Below are 15,688 nucleotides of genomic sequence, written 5' to 3' on the forward strand. Positions count from 1 at the left end.
CGCAAACACATCGCTTAAGGCCCTGTCACACCTTGACGATTTAGTCAGCGTATGCCTGACGTATGAAAAATTTGGCTAAAACGCTGGCACGCGTCGAATACGTTATGGGTAAGTTTGTATACGTTAAGAGCACGTTGGCATACGTCGTAGTATGCTGGCATATGTCGTAGTACGCTGGCATACGTCGTAGTACGCCAAGCTGTTAGACAAGTTTTTCATGCTTGAAATTTTTCGACATATGCCAGCGTATGACTCACACGTTCCGCATACGCTGGCCATAAGTTGTAGGCACGTTACGCGATTGTTGACACACGTTACTTGTACGTTACTCATAAGTCGAAACACGTCAAGGTAATGTTTAGCGTCAGTATTCCAGACTCCCTGGTTTTTTTTCTTTTCTTTTTTCTTCGGTATGACTGTGATGTTGACGCTTCCATTTCTAGTGCGGTTATAATATAATATAATTAATAGGCTTCCGCTCAATGATTTTAATCATAACCGCACTAGAAATCGAAGTGTCAACATCACAGTCATACCGAAGAAAAAAGAAAAAAAAAAAAACAGGGAGTCTGGAATACTGACGCTAACCATTACCTCGACGTGTTTCGACTTATGAGTAACGTACAAGTAACATGTGTCGACGTGTGTCAATGATCGCATAACGTGCCTACAACTTATGGCCAGCGTATGTAGAACGTGTGTCATACGTCGAGTAAGTCGAGAAATTTTCAACATGCTGAAAATTTCTCGACGTACTCGGCGTATGACGACGTATGCCAGCATACTACGACGTATGCCAGCGTGCTCTTAACGTATACAAAACTTAACCATAACGTATTCGACATGTGCCAGCTTGGTTCGGCAAATTTTTCATATGTCGGCATACGCTGGCTAAAACGTCAAGGTGTGACAGCGGCTTCACACTTCGATGTGTAGTGCGGTTATGATTTGAATCGTCGAGCCGCGGCCTATGAATAGCCTACGCCACGTGATCATCGGCGATACGCTGCCGCGCGCTATGCATAAGTTAGACTATCATTGGGCATAGGTTGTGAACGCCAACAACACGCTCAGCATTCGTTGGTATAAGTTATCTATATGTGATTGAAACGTTCTGTGTTCGTTACTAATATGTTATGCATACATCCAACACGTTATTATATGCCCAAAACTTAAAAAAAAACATCAATAGTTCAGCGTACGCCAGCGTTTTACATACATTTTGATACCTTGCCGTACGCTGGCTAAAACGTCAAGGTGTGACAGCCCCTTTATCACATACACTGAGCTTTCCATCCTGGACAGTGTTGCCCGAAAATATCCAGTCGCAATGTGCAAATAATTGTTCGCCACAATTTAATAGAATATGCATCTCCCTACAATGTCTCATATGGAAATGATTGATATCTCTGAAATTGTGTCACTCATTCATTCATTCATTCACAGTTCTACTCATTGCGACAGTTGTCGTTATCCTTGCATTTGCATTGTGATGTGCACAACATACGAGACTTTCTGCACTTGCACCGTAAATTCATAGAGCCAGTGTTGCAGTTACAGGAAATCAGTTCCAGACATGACTGGGGTACAGGTGGCAATGACATCAAAATGGGCACCAGTTTGTCCTCGCTCTGTTTCCAACCCATTGACTCGGGTGGAGGCAGATCTGGGCAGTTCAGATGTGCATGTCTCCACACCAATGCCTGATAATGTGAACGCTTCATATGGAAGAATAGTGCATCACTTGTTGGGGGGAGTGACTCTGGAGCGCAGGACTTAAGGAACAGTACTGGTCGAGCCTTGTCCACTGTGTCAACGTTGTGCATATTGTACAATTTGCAGACGAACAGCTCGACATCTTTAGCAGTTCCTTCTGTAAGATCTCCATTTCCAAGATTTTGCAGTAGTCCATGATGCTCTGTAAAGACTTTCCATGCAGTGGATTTGCTGTGGCCTGAGAAGAAGGATGTCACATCACTTCCAGTGAAAGCATGGAAGGCTGGAATGGTTTCCAGCACAGTCTGACCAAACGGCATCTGCCCCACTATTGTGTGAACAGGTATATATTTTCTTTTCTTGGCTGTGCCCGCTTTGAGCCAGAGTTTTGTGCAAGACATTCGAGGGAAGTGAGCCAGAAGAAGAACCAGAATGTCAGTATCCCTGGCTTGAACCACTATGCTGTCAGCTTTGCTTTTAACACAGTGTAAAATAATACGGGTATCAGCCTCTTCATGCCGAGCTTCAAGCACCGATGTGTCCACATCCGTGTTGTTTGATTCAACCCTCTCTTCATCAGTGAACCCACCAGCCACAACGATGGTTTTGTCATGTTTTGTCAGAGAGAAATCGTGCCAGGTCTGCCTTGTTTTCCCCCAAGGCCAGGAAATTACTCCAATCAGTGGGCAAGGGCACCTCACGACAGTCATTGACTCTTCAAATGGGTCTGATGCCCTTGGCACGCCTCTTACTCCTCCCAGATTCAATGGACACCTTATAATATCTGTCGATTGCAACATCAACACGGTCAAACAAACGTCCCATCTGAAGGGCAGTGTTTTTGAAGACATCAGCCAGATCTCCAAATGTAGAAAGTCCATGTGGCTTCCCAATGGCAATCACCAAGGCTTGTCCATCAATAATAATGGTTGCATTGTCACCGAGCTCAGCTGGTGCCAACATCGGTGGGCATGGTGTTTCGCCTGTCAGAACTTGAGACAGAATGGCTTTGGATCCTGTATGGATGTCACCATTCATTTCTGCCAGTGCAATCGGCACTGGCAAGAGCTCATGGGACAAGATTTCATCTAGGTTGACCCTCCGCCCTGCTTCATTGGCAATGATCAGCCGCTGTAGGATTGACCGGTCTGCCTTTAAGACCTTGTCTTTGCAAGCTTTGGAGCATTTCTTTTCCACATCAAAGAGGGACGAAAATGTCAATGGCTTGTTATTGTTTGTCACGTCACGAAATTTGACCTTCCTTTCCTCACATGGCAAAACCCTATCTTCGACAAATGTGTTGAGTTGCTTTTGTCCTTTGTGTTTTGCATTCAGGAGATCATCTCCAATCTTTTGGGTGGCAAGGTCTTTTGTTGCGATGTTTTGCAAGACTGGAGACTCTTCATTCGCAAATATGTTGAATGATAGCAATACTTCCATCAGGTTGTCTTCATCTTGGCTGTCCTGTTTTTGTCTTCCTTTTGAAGATTCATTGTGCATTGGCTCTTCATCCATGTTCAGGTGGTACATTTCTCTGCTTTCACATGACGTGTGGGATCTAAGGTTGTAGGACAGGGCCCACCTGCTTAAGGCTGTCGTGGTCTTGGTGATACTAATGATGCCACCTCCCTTTTTCCCTGTCCCGTTCAACCATTCTTGGCTTTGGTCTGGATCAACCTGGTTAAACCTACGCTTTGATATTTTCACTACAAAATTATTGTCACACATATATGGAGCAAATATGTGTTTCTTGATTAAAACTACGAGTGGAAATATTTGGGCCAAATCAAATACTCTATTCCTTAAAACTATGAACAGTTAAACTCAGGATGTACCTTAGAAGTCGATTTAGGAGAAATAGTTGCTGGCCATGGCAGCCATCTTGAAATACAAGATGGCCAACATTGCCACTAATTAAAATGCAGACATCACATTTTGATAGGACGAAGAGTTTATATATGGTGATGCGTTATGCCTATGGATGACACTTCTGAACTGTGCATTTTGACCTCAGGAAGACTGGAAATAATAGCTAAAATAACGTTTTGGTGGCCATTTTGTTTTTGGCCATTTTGGGTGTGTGACAAGGACAAATTCATTAGATTTTGTTGAAGATCTGGATAGTACATTTATTAAAGCGATTCCTCACCATTGAGAGATGGGGCCAAAAACGATATATAGCACGATGTCTCAAAAGGCTGCGGACTGATAAGAAAACTTGGTGGATGAGTTGGGTAGGTGACAAGAACAAGCCGATTCGAATTTGGTTAAGGTATTACTGCAGATCCGGTCTATCAGTGGGATACAAAATGTAAACTGTTCAGCCTAGCGGAGATATGCGCTCGACCAAGTGCCGTTCTAGTTTTTAGCGCATTCGAACCAGACGTCAGCATACCACCACGTTATGTAAAACTTGTTTGCCAAAAAAATACAAGCAAACATTAAAAAAACAAAACCTTGTTGTTTTATACCTCTTAAATCTTTCTCTCCACTATCTCCCCTATATTTAGTGTCACGAGCATATAAGACCCATTTATTCGCTGAAGGGAATCTCAATCTCTGCTGAGATAGCTAATCTATGGAGCAATAATAAAAAAAAAGGAATCCTGGGCGATCATGCCATCCATACAGGGGTAACCAGTGTCGCAAGTTGGCGTTTGCAGTTTTGCCATGTGTGCCAATGTACCCACACACAAACCTTCCTTCTTCCCTTTTTTTGATTTGCAATCCTTCCTGGGAGTTCCCTGAATCCACAGTCATTGGTTTCATTGAAATCCGTGAATCCGATCTCAAGTTACAACAGAACAAACAGACAGACAGACAGACAAACAGACTGACAGACACGGCTCCTTTTACAACATCGATTTTTACGTATGTGCATGAGAGGAATTTTTGAGGTGACGTGCCTTTGAGGTCAAGAGGAAATGTTTTTTGAACGGGGGCACTGCATTAGTGGTACAGCCACGCTCCCAGCAATGATGCAACCAGCAGTCACAGACTGCATATGAAATAATAATTTGTAGGTGAAGCACAATGTCGAATCGTACACAACCCCTCAGCTCTCAAGTATGGACAATGCAGTGCAGAGTGGAAGAGGGAAATTGTGCCTTTTTGGCTTCTGTAATAAATAGATGGCATTGCGTTTTGACCAATTACAGGTTTTAAGAGAAATAAATAAAAATTAACTTTCACCCTTTAAAAATTGTGCGGATAAATTAGTGTCTGACCCCGCTATCTGGGGGAAATGTTCTATGTTCCTGAAAAATGCTGCAAATATTGAGGCATTGTTAAAAAAAAAAAATTTTTATACATTGCCGAGGCTTATAGAAGAGCAATTAACAGAACAAATCAGGACACAACATAACAAAGGGAACAGCAGGAGTCAAGGGAAACATCAACAGCAGGGCGGAGGGAGAAAGTAATCAGAGATAGATAAACAAGGGATACAGGTAACGATGAGGGCTATGGGAAAACGTGAAGGGTGGACAATATGAATACATAAGCAAAATTGTGTTTGATCAGTTTATGATTTTTGTCAACGTCTGAGGAGAGGGAAGAGGCTGCTGCCTGTCTGTCTGTCAAAGGGATGAGAGATGTCACAGCAGAGTGTGGAGTCATCAGCAAAGAGATAAAGAGGACTTTCCAGAGAGTAAGTGAGATCATTGATGAAGATCAGGAATAATATGGAGCCTAGAAAACTGTTTTGGGATATTCCAGCCTTGACAATAAGAGGAAATGAAAGGTTTCAATTGAAAGCCACACATCTATGAGAGTGGAGGAAGTCAGTAATCCAAGAGTGGAGTTGGCTTTGGATTCCACAGGCAGACAGTTTGGAGAGCAAGGCAGGATGCCAGACTGTATCAAAAGCTCGAGATATGTCCAGAGAGACGGCCCTGATCTCATGTCTGATATATTGAGGGCCTCCACCATTGTTGGGAGAGTAGAAGCAGCATGTTCAAGGTAGAGTGACCAGGTCTGAATCCAAATTGATGATCTGAGATGAGGCTTTTGGAGAAAAGGAATGATTTTATGTCAGTTGCGATGATGGATTCCATGATGTTGCTGATGATTGGAAATACAGCAAACCAATTGGCCTGGAGTTAAGGGGATCCGTTTTTGCACCTTTTTTTATTGGAATTATGTGATGTTGGCTGATTTCTAATTTCCCAAGTGGATATAGGAGAACAGTCCTGAAGTGTAATTAAAAAAATAAAATAAAATAAAATGTAAACGCGAATAAACGAAGTGCGAATGTCAAAGCAGGTCACACTTTATGACATGCGAAAACACGGGATCCGCAAATTTTGGAGAGAGGTCCGACAGTGTTGAATATCAGCTGTTTTTTTGTTTGTATCCTTTTCTCACCTTTGTTGCAAGTGGAACGTCCTGCTTTGTGATGCTTTAAAAGGCGGTGGACTATCGGAAATGCTCCTTGATAGGGCGATATATTACCGGTGTATGAATAAAATGGAAATGTTAAAAAAAAAAGTATTGAATATAGCAAGTATTTTCTGAATGGAATGAATATGAGGAACGGGATTGAATGCGGCTCTCCAGTATTATAAGTGAAGAAGAAGATTTTGTTTTAATGCAAATGAATATGGTTTGGATTCGTGTTGATTTGGAATCAGTTGTGGATAAAACATTTTTGTAGGGAGAGGGATAAGTGGCTGTGTTTACTTCTTGAGTGTTTGTATTGAAATCTGTTAATCAAGTTAACAACAAAGGATTGATTCCTGGGAGATCCTGCCCTTCATATGGGGATAACCAGCGCTGCAAGTCGGCGTTTGCAGTTTCGCCACATGTGCCCACTAACCAAGCACACAAGCAGGCGTTTTAAAAAAAAAATTATTTTATTTTTTGCATCCACATTATTTTGTTAATCCACAGAAGGAAGTTGAACAAGAAGAAGACTCAGAAGACTTTTCAACTGACCATATCACTTGGGCTAATGCTGAGGCATGTTTCATCACCAATCAGCTTGTCGAGCGCTCGCGAAGTGGCTTAAACACTCAATCAAGCACTCCAACGAAACAATTGATAAGGAACGGCTGGCTTGGCAAGCAGTAGCAAACTGATTGGTAATGGAATACATCATCACTTGACACGCTTACGAAGTTTGCTGAAAGGCAGAAAGCTTACAGCACACCGGAACTGATGAAGCTGAACCTCATGCAATAACATATCATGAGGAAGGGGGAAGAAACAATGCAGCATTCCGACTTTCGGAAGCGATTCAAGAAAGCCTCTGGAGCTCGACAAGATGAGCCCGATGAGCGAGAGAAAATGGACGTTGACACTTTAGATCGTCCATAAACTTTAAAAAAAAATTAGCTTATGGTTTGTAATACAGGTGCATTATTGTTTTTCATAATTCATTGGTCATTACCTTTATTCTGTCCTGTAATAATGTTATTTAGTATATTTTTTACAGGCAAAGTTTAATAAGCTGCTCTTTTGTACAACTCTATGTAACATTTCGATAACTGGCCTATTTGATTAACCGACAGGGGTGCCAGATAACACAGCTTTCACTGTATCTTGAAAAGTATCTGTTTGAGTGTTTGTTTGATTTGTATGCACTTCTGAACAGCTGGATGGAACAAGCTGAAAACTGGTGGATGCAAGAGAAATTAACACACCTGTCACTCAGGGGGAAAGGGGAGGAGAGAAGTTATCCCACCTGTCACTTTGGGGGAGTGGGAGAGAGATAACCTGCCCATTACTCTGGGGGGTGGGGGAATTAACCCACCGTTAACTCTAGAGTATAAATTAACTCACCTGTAATTTTTTTTTGGGGGGGGGGGGTAGAGAGAGGGAATTTAACCCACCCGTAACTCTGAGTGGGGAGATTACCCTCTCATCACACAAGTTATTCAGGTTACATACACAATCATAATCACCAACTTGTGAGATGGAGAATACCCCTTCTCTCTCATGCTCCCAAATAAGACATTTTCTATTCCCCAAATTCGCATGCCAAATTTTTTTGTTAATCATTAGGAAACAACTGCATAAGTGGCAAAGATTGTCAATAAACTACACTGTGCATATGTACACTCGGAAAACAAGCGAGTGATTGGTGGAGATGGAACGAAGCGACAACTCAGCCACATTGTCATTGGCTGAGAGCAAGTGGGAGGTGCAGCAACTTAGCGAATTAGATACATAGCCTTTAGTCGATCTCCTTACTATGGCGGTTTAAACTGGCATTGTGTCGTTTGGGTTAGCGTTATGCTATCATTATTCTTGATTTTAATTGAAGTTTGCCTGAAACAAGGCTGAAAGCCACTATTTGTAAAGGGCCACAAAAAAACGAGAGTAATTTGACTGCGCGCAGTCGACTGGTATGCCTCCGCTCTCCCGCACAAACACTTGAGTATTGACATATTTGACCCTTGACCTTTCTCATATCTAGTCCAAAATCTAATCAGTTAATTGCCCTGTCTAACTTTACCTTTGTACCAAGTTTGATGAAATTCTGTCCAATATTTCTTGAGTTAGGGCATAAACAGTAAAATTTCAGAGTTTGACCTTGACCTTTGACCCTTATCACATCTGGCCCAAAATCTAATCACTTAATTGCCCTGTCTTACTTTACCTTTTTTTAACCAAGTTTGATGAAATTCTACAATCTGCTTCTTGAGTTATTGCGTAAACGAAAATCCGGACGGACGAACGGACGGGCGGACAACCCGGAAACATAATGCCTCCGACACCCTTGGTGCAGAGGCATAAAAAAACAGATGAAAAACTGGCAAAACCTTCACCTAGTCCTGAAACAAGGAAACCTCATGATAGTTTTACGAATTTGGAAGCCTTGTGCACACAAACAGACAGCAGTCCCCAAGTTTAGTTATATCGATAAGTATGTGTTTTATAGTTGGGGTCCCCTATCTGTGTCTAACGGGAATTACATGTGTGCGCTGCGGAGTTTTTCACAACAAATCTCCTTCACTTCACTTCACACATCGACGCCATTGCCCACGTGCGTTCGACCACGTACGTGGGTGGAGATTTTCATCGCCTCAGCTACGACTCCACCCCTTGTCCAATCACGCATAGAGGGAAACTTTCACATGAAAGGGAAGGTCCAAGCTAGCATCCTTACCTCCAGCTCACCTTCCCTCCGAGCTGGGGGTATCAATAAAGGCCGCGGCCATCATTTCTTTTGGGGGGTGTGTGTCTGTGTGTGGGCCCGTCTTCAAGTAGAATTGTGCATTACATTTCTTATTCGGATAACTCTGCTCTTTGTGTGCTTCCCTCCCCGATTATTATAAATGAATTTCCCTATTGTTGAATGTCCCAGCTCGTTCCCTGTCATTTCTTTCATTGGCTTAGCACGGTGCGTGTTGAGAAACAGGAAGGCAGTAAATTGTGCATTTGAACCGACAGGCCTCGGTGACCATCCGCTAGGGTTACACACGGTTCGAGCATGGTAACGGATCGTCCCACTCGAGGACTGTCGAGGGTGTGAATTCCCCGATAGCTTTCCCGCGTGGGTACTTTGGTATATTTAAGTTTGGCAATTAACCCTACCCCACGCGGTCGAATTATTGGCGATTCATGGTCCTGTAAGGGACCTGTGCCTTCCGGACTTATCCGAGGGTCACAACCTAAATTCCGGTGTGTTTGGTGGAGCCGACTCTACTGCTCCCCCTAGCGGTCGTGCTCGCCACCGACACCCGGCCCCACAACAATAGAACCACTTTGCAGGAGTGGGTAACTACGCTAAGTGGAAAAATAAATTTTCCTACCTTCATTGGGTGTTTTTTAGGAGAAAAAATCTTCGTACTGGATGGTGGTTGGCTCCCAGAGGGAGATAATTATTTTGGATTTATCCGCCGTTTGTCAGGTGTTACTTTTCGTCCTGAAAGGGTGTCACAGTCACCCTCCCACACGAGCAAAGCCAGTGAGGGGTGGCGGTTTAGTCGTCGACAACCCGACCAAGAGGCAGGTGGCACTGGGATACATGTTACCAGTGGCAGTCCTAAAAGACTGACCTGACGATAAAACATCTTATAAATAAATAAATGGAAGTTCGCAGAATATGCAAAGTTCATATTGAAATTCCACTGTAACTACCAAAATTACACAAAAAGCTTCACAATATAATAAAAACAATAGCTATTCTTCAACTTGCCAAGACAAAAGCAGCACATTACAAATTTCAAAAGTGAAAAAAAACCAAAACTGCAAAGATTTACCTTTGTACAGCACGGAGCTTTATTTTGTCCATATCCTTCAACACTTCCATCATATTCACGAACGTTTCAGGTGGTGCTCGAGTCACGCAATTGCTCTGCGAGGAAGATGTCTTATTGGCTCGGCGCTGTCGGATCACGTCCATGACAGAGTCCTTCTGGGATGGCAGTGATGGAGGTGGAAGAGGAGGTGGTGGAGGTGGAAGAGATTGTGGTAGTGGCCCTGCAGAGCAGTTTGGTTGGCAGGCATTGGGAACTGAAGAAGCAATCAGAATATTTGGTGCAGTATAAACGAAAGGATTAAAAAAAAGAAAAGAAAATGAAATTGAGAGGAAACGCCACAAAAGGCTTTGTTTGGAATGTATAATCAATAAAATGCACTTTATGTAAATTACAAGTACTCAAGGTGCTGTTCATCAAAATGTCTGCAGTTATGATATAATCCTACACAGACACATTCAGCTGTCCTGAAGGAATGGCATCAGATATCACCGAATGTCTATTAGCATGTCATGCAATTGATGTGACAGTATTGCTCGGTCTTTTGCTCCATAGGTCATACAACCTATTCTTTGGTGCATTCTGCGATATTTTACCGAGTGATGGTATGATTCAAAATTACAACATAGTGATAACAATGCAAAGGGGAAGGGAAGAGCAAGAGGGTGGGGAACAAGCAGGGATATGGGAGGGAGGTGGTGGAGGATTTATGCAATGCAGAGACAAAAGGCAAAGAATATACACACGGGATCACCACAACAGACCTAGTTGCTGCAAAGTCACCAGTCGGGCGATCTGTGCACGCATAAGTGCCAGCTCAGCCTCCAATGCCAGGATACGCTGTGCAGAGTGTTTGCTCGTGAACGATTCATTTCCGTCGAGTAGTTTGGAATCCTCTCCCGTCTGAGCAATGGTCTTGTGGCAGGAAAACACATTCGTGCCTTTTTGTTGGGATAACGGTGATGGACAGTCTCCATTCACCGACTCCACTCTGAGAGCGACACATAGAAACCCAAATAATAATAATAATAATAATAATAATAATGACAAACTACATCATCAATCCAAATGCATTTTGACAACTTCAGGAGCAAACAACAAAAAAGAAATGCATACTATCAATGGAAATACAGTCAGACCCTGACATTTGCAGGGGATACATTCCTGAAAAATGTTGTGAATGTTGAATGTATGAATGGGGGAAAAGGAGGCTAGGTTCCTGATTCATTAGCGAAAATAAAAATATCCCATGAAAAACGACGAATACGTGAAGCACACAGCCGCGAATGAAGAAGCAGGTCAGAAAAACCGTGAATACATCCGCGAAAAACCATGAATACGTTAAGCACGGGGCCGCGAATATAGAAACAGTTCACATTTCAAGACCCATGAATACACGGGGTCCAACTGTATTACGCTTATGAATAGTCAGCAAACGTGTTATCTCGTGAGATAGCACATTCGGACCTGGCTTGTTCCCAGCATGCATTTAGGGGAAACGTTGCAGAACAGTTGAGTGGTTAACAAAAAGTCAACTTTAGAGTGAGGATTATTACAGCATTTTGTCAAAGCTACGAATGAAATAAATGACCTTCAGGAAGAGGAATATCTAGCACACCTGGTCTGGTCTGGTCTATCCTTTGTGGGTGACCAATAAATCCCCCCAAAAGAAACTACAGGAGGCCACGAAAATGCCATTCATAAACTCATAAAGACGGTGATGCTCCAAACCCCATAACCAAAGTTCTACATATAATTTTTCTGTTTAAAACCTCTGAACTACAGTACTCGATGTCATCTCCGCCACCAATTTAGTGGAACTCTCACATGTCCATCAAACTCCAGAACAATGAGACAGCATTCATGAGACTGACCTCAGGTGAGAGCGTCCATCACCCACGTCGTTCACAATCCAAGCAGTGTCGGCGAGCGTGCAGGTTGCTTGCGATTCTTGACAACGTGCAGGTTTAGGCTTTTCACGATAGAGCTAGAAATGATAGGCTCACATTTAGTCATTGGATCAAGTCTGGGACAATTTGCATTCGACTCAGAAAAATCCTTGTAACAAAATATTAGAAGTAAATCAACAAAGAAAAGGGAGCTGAAAAAAACTCAAAACCCTCCTATCCGTACAATAGTGGCAATTGCAGAGACCACCCCTTCCCCTTCCCTCTCAAATTTGAAAGTTCAGTTTAGCAACCAAGGATATTCATAATTTATTCACTAGCATAACCCGCGCTCTGCGCGACATGTTGGGGTGGGTGTGTTTGAGAAAGGAACTGATGCAGAGTATCAGTAGTAATTTTACTTTAATGCAGTAAGTGGAATACGATTTCACTGTTTCAGAACCATTTTATTTACTTTTTTGTACCATGCACCTCATATGGTCTTTGACATAATGTAAGCCGAATATCACGTAACGTTACTCGAGAGCAGAACAAAGTCGAAGATAGCACGACACGAAACCACAAACTCGGAAATAATATACAAGATGCCGAGCTGTTACCCCAGCCCTTGGTCCCTCTTACAGTACTCAGAGACACCTTGAAAAGAATGATGTGATCAAAGACCCCCTGTACAAGTGGGGGCTGTATAACCATCACCTTGGAAAATGGGAGGGGAGGTTTATGTCTTTCCTCCTTTTATCTCCTCAAAGAGATTCAGAATTTTATTGTGATGTCCAAGTGTGTATGTAATTTTTTTTTTTTTTTGTGGAAAGGAGAGTGGGGAGGGGGGAGGGGAAAACCATAGCCAGAACGTAATATATTTTTCTGTGTGTATCAGGTAGATTAGGTTTACACCTGTAACTAGGGGCACATCAGAGATAACATGTATGTAATGTGTGCACTGGGGAGGCAGTGAGCATCCATCATAAAGTAGTGTGGGATAAAACCGGGTGAAAGACTTGAGTGTAAACAGGCATGTAAAAGTGCTACATGCGTGGCTGGAGAACCCCCATCTCCCCCCCCCCCACCCCTTCCCGCCAAATGTCAGCGGGTGTAATGAGCTGCAGTTAGGATGTAGACAGGACCCTCTTATGAAGGCACCGCCCCAGAACAGCAATTTGCAGGACGATCCGCATGCTGGAAGGTGGTCCTTAAAGGGGAACCGAAGCACAATTTATTTTTTTCCTGAAAACGGTTGAGAATCATTAGTCACGGTCTAATTTTAAGGGAAAAAAAATCTTCTTTTTTTTTCCAATCACCAATTGTAATAATAAGATAAAAAGTCCTAGAATGTCGATTTTCGATTTCGCCTGTGACATCACATCTTGAAGCCATATTGATCCGAACAGCAGCTTACATAGAGAAAGTGCGCGTCAAGATCAGATTCAGATACCGATTCCACCGTCGATAGCAACACCGATAGCTCTCAGAATGCTGAAAGTGATCATTGGGATTTTGAAGGAACTAATGGAGACAAAATTAGTGATGGAAATGCTTTTGGGGGAATTGTGGAGCCGTATTGTTTAGACTTTAGAGCCTTGTGCGAGCAATTCAGAGGAAGAAGGCACAAGTGTTAGTGAAGATGAAAATGCTGGTCACATGATCACTTCTGCTCGGAAGATTTTGCTTTTCAACTATCAGTTTATGAGGGAGGGATTTTGTATTAATTGATAAATCGGTTTACATATTACTCAAGCAGAAATAACCATCATCGTCCAGTACACTCGGACACCACGGATAAAATGGGCGATGAATGCTTTGTCCCGCCATCGCAGGCTGACCAAGTATCTTGTATGTTACGGGATCATCCCATTTCATACTCTCGCTGGATGCAATGTGTGTCCATGCCATGTCCCACAGTCGATATCCCTCCCCAGTGGATGGGGGATTGTGGAGGGGGAGGGGGGGAGAGTGGATAGGGGTGTGAGATGGAGGTGGATATTGTGGGGAGGATGGTGGGGGGGATGGTGGTGGGGATTGTGGGGGGAGGTGGTGGAGGAGGGTGTGGGATGGTGGTGGGTATTGTGGGGGGGTGAGATGGTGGTGGGTATTGTGGGGAGGATGGTGGAGGGGGGGTGGTGGTGCGTATTGTGAAGGGGGGTGGAATGATGGTGGGTATTGTGGGGGTGATCCCGAAAGTTTTAATGTCCCAGGTCAAATCTTCTCGGAGTAGTAGATAATATATACATACTTTCTCTCCACAAAAAAAATAGATGGTGGTTCGTTTGATTTGTCAAAATTTGTTTTGATAATAGATAATTATTTTTAGGTGTTCTTGTGGTAACTGCCGGGCAATGGCAACAGGTGTTCGATTCACCGCTCAAATCGCCCGTGCACTTGTGCCGGTAGCTCAGTGGAGATGGTGTTGCAGTTTGAGCAACGGCTGTTTCTACCCCTTCATCATGGATATGGCATCCTCTCTCAATCGTGGTGGATAAGCACAAGATCTAGCCATTTCTGTTGTTTCATCACAGTGCTCTGTAAAAGGTGCCTTTGGGTTGTGAGGGTGAGGACTTGGGGTTTGGGGAGGTGGAGGTTGATGACTTTGGGTTTATGAGGGAGGGGGAGTTGAGGACTTGAAGTTACATGTTACATGTTGCAGATGTTTCACAGGTCCCTGATGGTTAGAGATAATGCAACATTAATAAAGTCTGTCAGCTGTATTATGTCTACTACAAGTATGTAGTTGGGGATGGCAGAATTATTGGAACTACACTCAAAACAAACATCGGCACACAAACAGAAAAATATTGTGACACCTTTTGGCACACATCACAGTCAGTGGTCACCTGGAAGTGGGATTTGGAGTAACGCGGCTGTGGCAGAGCGGAGCCAATAAGGCGGACAAGGCTACGTGACTTTCCATATGGTTTCCTCTCCCACAGCCAGAAATGAAGCTGTGATTTAAAACACAGTATTTTCACAATTATACACTGTGCGAGCACGAATAAGTTCTTTGAAAAATAAATCGTGAATCATAACAAAATTGGCCATTTCATTCTTGAGTTATCCCAAGGGAAGTGCACATTAGAATTGTCTTGCGATGAGCAAAACACGACACTGGAAGTTCATTGCACATGCCTCCTATCAGCATGCATGTCACACTCAAACGACAGCGAGAAAACTACTCACCAGGGTTTTTAACGATCGCATGTATCGTCGAAGCATCAAAAATACGTGCAGCAACGACGCCCATGCGACCTCAACTCTTCCCCTCGTCCCAGGAGCCGCTGCACAAGGTAGTTGGTTTCTTCTTGGTTCTTCCTCCTCCCTGGCCGCATTAAGTATCGGGAGGTCATTTCGCACTATGCACTCAAAGTTCAAGCTTTGACTCTTGCTTAGGGACGGCATCACACGTCACATTGTTGGTGCACACTTAATCTGTATGAGTGGAGCCAATGTGTTGCACGAGCAATGCACAGAGCTTTACACAATCGTGGTACGCCTTATGTCATCGTAAACCTGCCAAGAGCTTGTGTTCTTGCAAAGGAGGCACATCTCTGTTAACAGCAAATAACCATGCGAGAACAATTGGGCGTGGAATGCTGAATATGATGTGGACCAATTCCATCTTTGAATTTGACTTTGAAGGTTATTCTCAAGGTTAAAAGTGTCAAATTTGACACCAATAACACATTGGACACACACATAAGATACAGTATGACAGTTTTATATAAAAATGTAAATGGAATATACGACCTTCCAAGGGTTGCGAAAACCATTGCACACATTTAAGTGGTGAAAATCTGATAACAAATAGAGAAAAATGACATTTTACATCAACATGTAGAGGCAAAAAAGATTGACTTAAAAAAAAAACAC

The 15,688-nt window shown here is 43.1% G+C and overlaps 1 protein-coding gene across 5 annotated transcripts in view; it reads right to left on the reverse strand.

Annotated features, from left to right (window-relative positions):
* Positions 1 to 15,688, reverse strand: part of LOC147034437 (mitochondrial fission regulator 1-like) — a 29,054-nt gene that overhangs the window by 6,882 nt on the left and 6,484 nt on the right. For 4 of the 5 annotated variants that reach the window (XM_085883316.1, XM_085883311.1, XM_085883297.1 and 1 more), the window contains exons 2-6: positions 14,999 to 15,137; positions 14,656 to 14,763; positions 11,795 to 11,907; positions 10,685 to 10,911; positions 9,924 to 10,176 (exon numbers count right to left, since the gene is read on the reverse strand). In XM_085883316.1, coding sequence (XP_085739442.1) covers positions 9,924 to 10,176; positions 10,685 to 10,911; positions 11,795 to 11,907; positions 14,656 to 14,763; positions 14,999 to 15,034 — 737 coding nt within the window. In that variant the 5' untranslated portion in view covers positions 15,035 to 15,137. The remainder of the gene's footprint in view (positions 1 to 9,923; positions 10,177 to 10,684; positions 10,912 to 11,794; positions 11,908 to 14,655; positions 14,764 to 14,998; positions 15,138 to 15,688) is intronic. The other variant, XM_085883306.1, reaches the window with a different exon arrangement.

Source organism: Eptatretus burgeri, chromosome 1, assembly GCF_056783735.1.
Source record: "Eptatretus burgeri isolate ZD-2024b chromosome 1, Ebu_testis_v1, whole genome shotgun sequence".
Lineage (NCBI taxonomy): Eukaryota > Metazoa > Chordata > Myxini > Myxiniformes > Myxinidae > Eptatretus > Eptatretus burgeri.